This window comes from Acanthisitta chloris, unplaced genomic scaffold (assembly GCF_000695815.1).
Source record: "Acanthisitta chloris isolate BGI_N310 unplaced genomic scaffold, ASM69581v1 scaffold1899, whole genome shotgun sequence".
NCBI lineage: Eukaryota > Metazoa > Chordata > Aves > Passeriformes > Acanthisittidae > Acanthisitta > Acanthisitta chloris.
In genome coordinates, this window is record NW_008689581.1 from 30,911 (window position 1) to 32,986 (window position 2,076).

Here is a 2,076-nt window from a genome sequence, read left to right on the forward strand (position 1 = left end):
GTTCGCCTCCTCGTGGTGCAGGTGTGCACCGGCAGCCAGTGGTACGTGGGGCGCGTCCAGCCCAGCAGGGCCGCGTTGGCAGCTGCCAGGTAGGAGCGCTGTGAGTCCCTCAGCCCCAGCCGCACGGGCAGCCCTGTCACCACAGCCCAGACACGGCCTGGCGTGTGCTTTGCCTGGACACTGCCACCACCCTTGGGCCTTCCCTCCCCTTCTCCATCTGCAGGTCCTTGCCCAGTGCCCTCCCTTGTCCCCCAGCCCATCCAGTGCTCTCGGCAGCCCAGAGCTCCGCATGCCCAGACTGGAACAATCCCTTCTCTGCACCTCCAGGGTCACTGAGCACAGAGCAGAGAGAGCCCCCGACCTGCTCCGGGCCAAACTTCTGCACGCTCTGGCGCCTGAGCAGAGTCTTGCTCTGCTGCCAATCCAGCCCGGGCTGTGAGAGCCAAGGAGCCAGCCTTAGGTGCTCACAGGGGTCACCCAACACCACTTTCTTCTCTGCTCTGCTGCAGGGTGACGACGGGGGGCCTCTGGTCTGCCAGGATAGCAGGGCTGACTTCTTCTGGCTTGTTGGCATCACCAGCTGGGGAGAAGGCTGTGCCAGAGCAAAACAGCCTGGAATCTATATCTCCACTCAGGACTTCTACAGCTGGATCCTGGTTCAGATGGACCTGAGCCCAACAGCTCCAGTTGCTACAACGGCACTGCCAATCAGCACTTCCACCCCCATGCAGATGCTGACACCCACGGAAGATGGCAGGTTTCACTCCTGTCCCTTTCCAAGTGAGAAGGTGATAGCATTCTTTAATCTGCTGAAGGAGCTCTTGCAGGTCCTCAAGGGAAAACTACTTTGAGCAGCAGGATGGGCAGACTCTGCTGCAGCTGTACTGGATCAGCAGTCTTGCCATCTGGACCAACACTTGCTGATCCAAAGGCAGCCTCAGTGCCAAAACCTGCCCTGCCCTGCTCATGCACTTCTCTGCATTAATGCAAACCTTGATGTTGACTTAATAGTTGTGGAAATAAAGTTGCAGTTTCTTTGCCGTTAACCACTTCTGCAGTCCCACTCTGTCTCCTAGGCAAGGCAAGGCCTGCCAAGCCCAGCCCCTGCCAAATGAGGCTGCCAGCAGGCAAGTCAGGCACAAAGGGCAAGAGTCCCTTCAGAGGGCAGCAGCTATGCCTGCTCAGAGAGGAGGGCGAGGCTGCAGTGCAAGAGGGGAACATCAGAACTAAGGGCTTGCAGGTCTTGAGGACAGCAGCTGGAAAGGCAAAGTGTCTTAAGCTGCTGACTGGTAGCCTTTGTGGGTGTGTGTGTACAGTGCAGCGGGGAACTCAAAACTGGGATATCTACATTGGATGTTCTGGCATCTCTGTTTTGAGGCATAAATTATCCCAAGGGCTGCAGGCTTCTGCCTCCACTGAGGTGTGGAGACACCACACACTGTGCTCAGTGGTGTCTCTGAAGTTGCAAACACCATTGTGATTCATGTGCCCATTTCCAGAAGTGTGTCGGCAAGGGGTGTCCCTGTTGCTTCTGGAAGAAACCTGCTCTGGTGGTGGCTTGGTTCCAGGCTCTGGGAAAAATAGCAGAAGGTTTGAACAGCGAGAAGGAGATGGGCAGCTGGGGCACAGACCCAGGCTGGGGGCACCTGGGGGGTAAGGAGCCAGCACTTTTTCCATGGCTGTTTTCTCCATCATATAGCCCTGGGGCTCAGCATCCCCCAGCACCTCACACACTCCCTGCACAGCTGCCAAGTGCCCATCATGGAGCCTGGCTGGTCTGCACAGTCACACAGCCCCTCTTGCATTAGCTGCTCCAGGCTTGTGCCCTCTCACCAGACACTGATGTGTCACTAGAAGCTCCCCAAACTCTTCATAGGTCTGTGAGACTGTTCAGAGCCTCTGAGTCCAGGCTCTGAGTCCAAGTTGTCAGCCTCTAGGCTGAGGCATGACCTGCAGTACTATGTCCTGCCCTGGAGTTGGAGAGGGAAGGTGGGCTGATGCACTTAGGTTCATGAAGGCCCAGGGAGATGCAGAGCCTGGGCTGAGCCAGACGATGGGTTTTCACACATCTGGGCT

The 2,076-nt window shown here is 57.2% G+C and overlaps 1 protein-coding gene across 1 annotated transcript in view; it reads left to right on the forward strand.

Annotated features, from left to right (window-relative positions):
- Positions 1-851, forward strand: part of LOC103808654 (acrosin-like) — a 2,574-nt gene extending 1,723 nt beyond the window's left edge. Inside the window, 1 exon segment of the mRNA XM_009081453.1 lies at positions 328-851. Coding sequence (XP_009079701.1) covers positions 328-851 — 524 coding nt within the window.
- Positions 852-2,076: the final 1,225 nt, after the last annotated feature.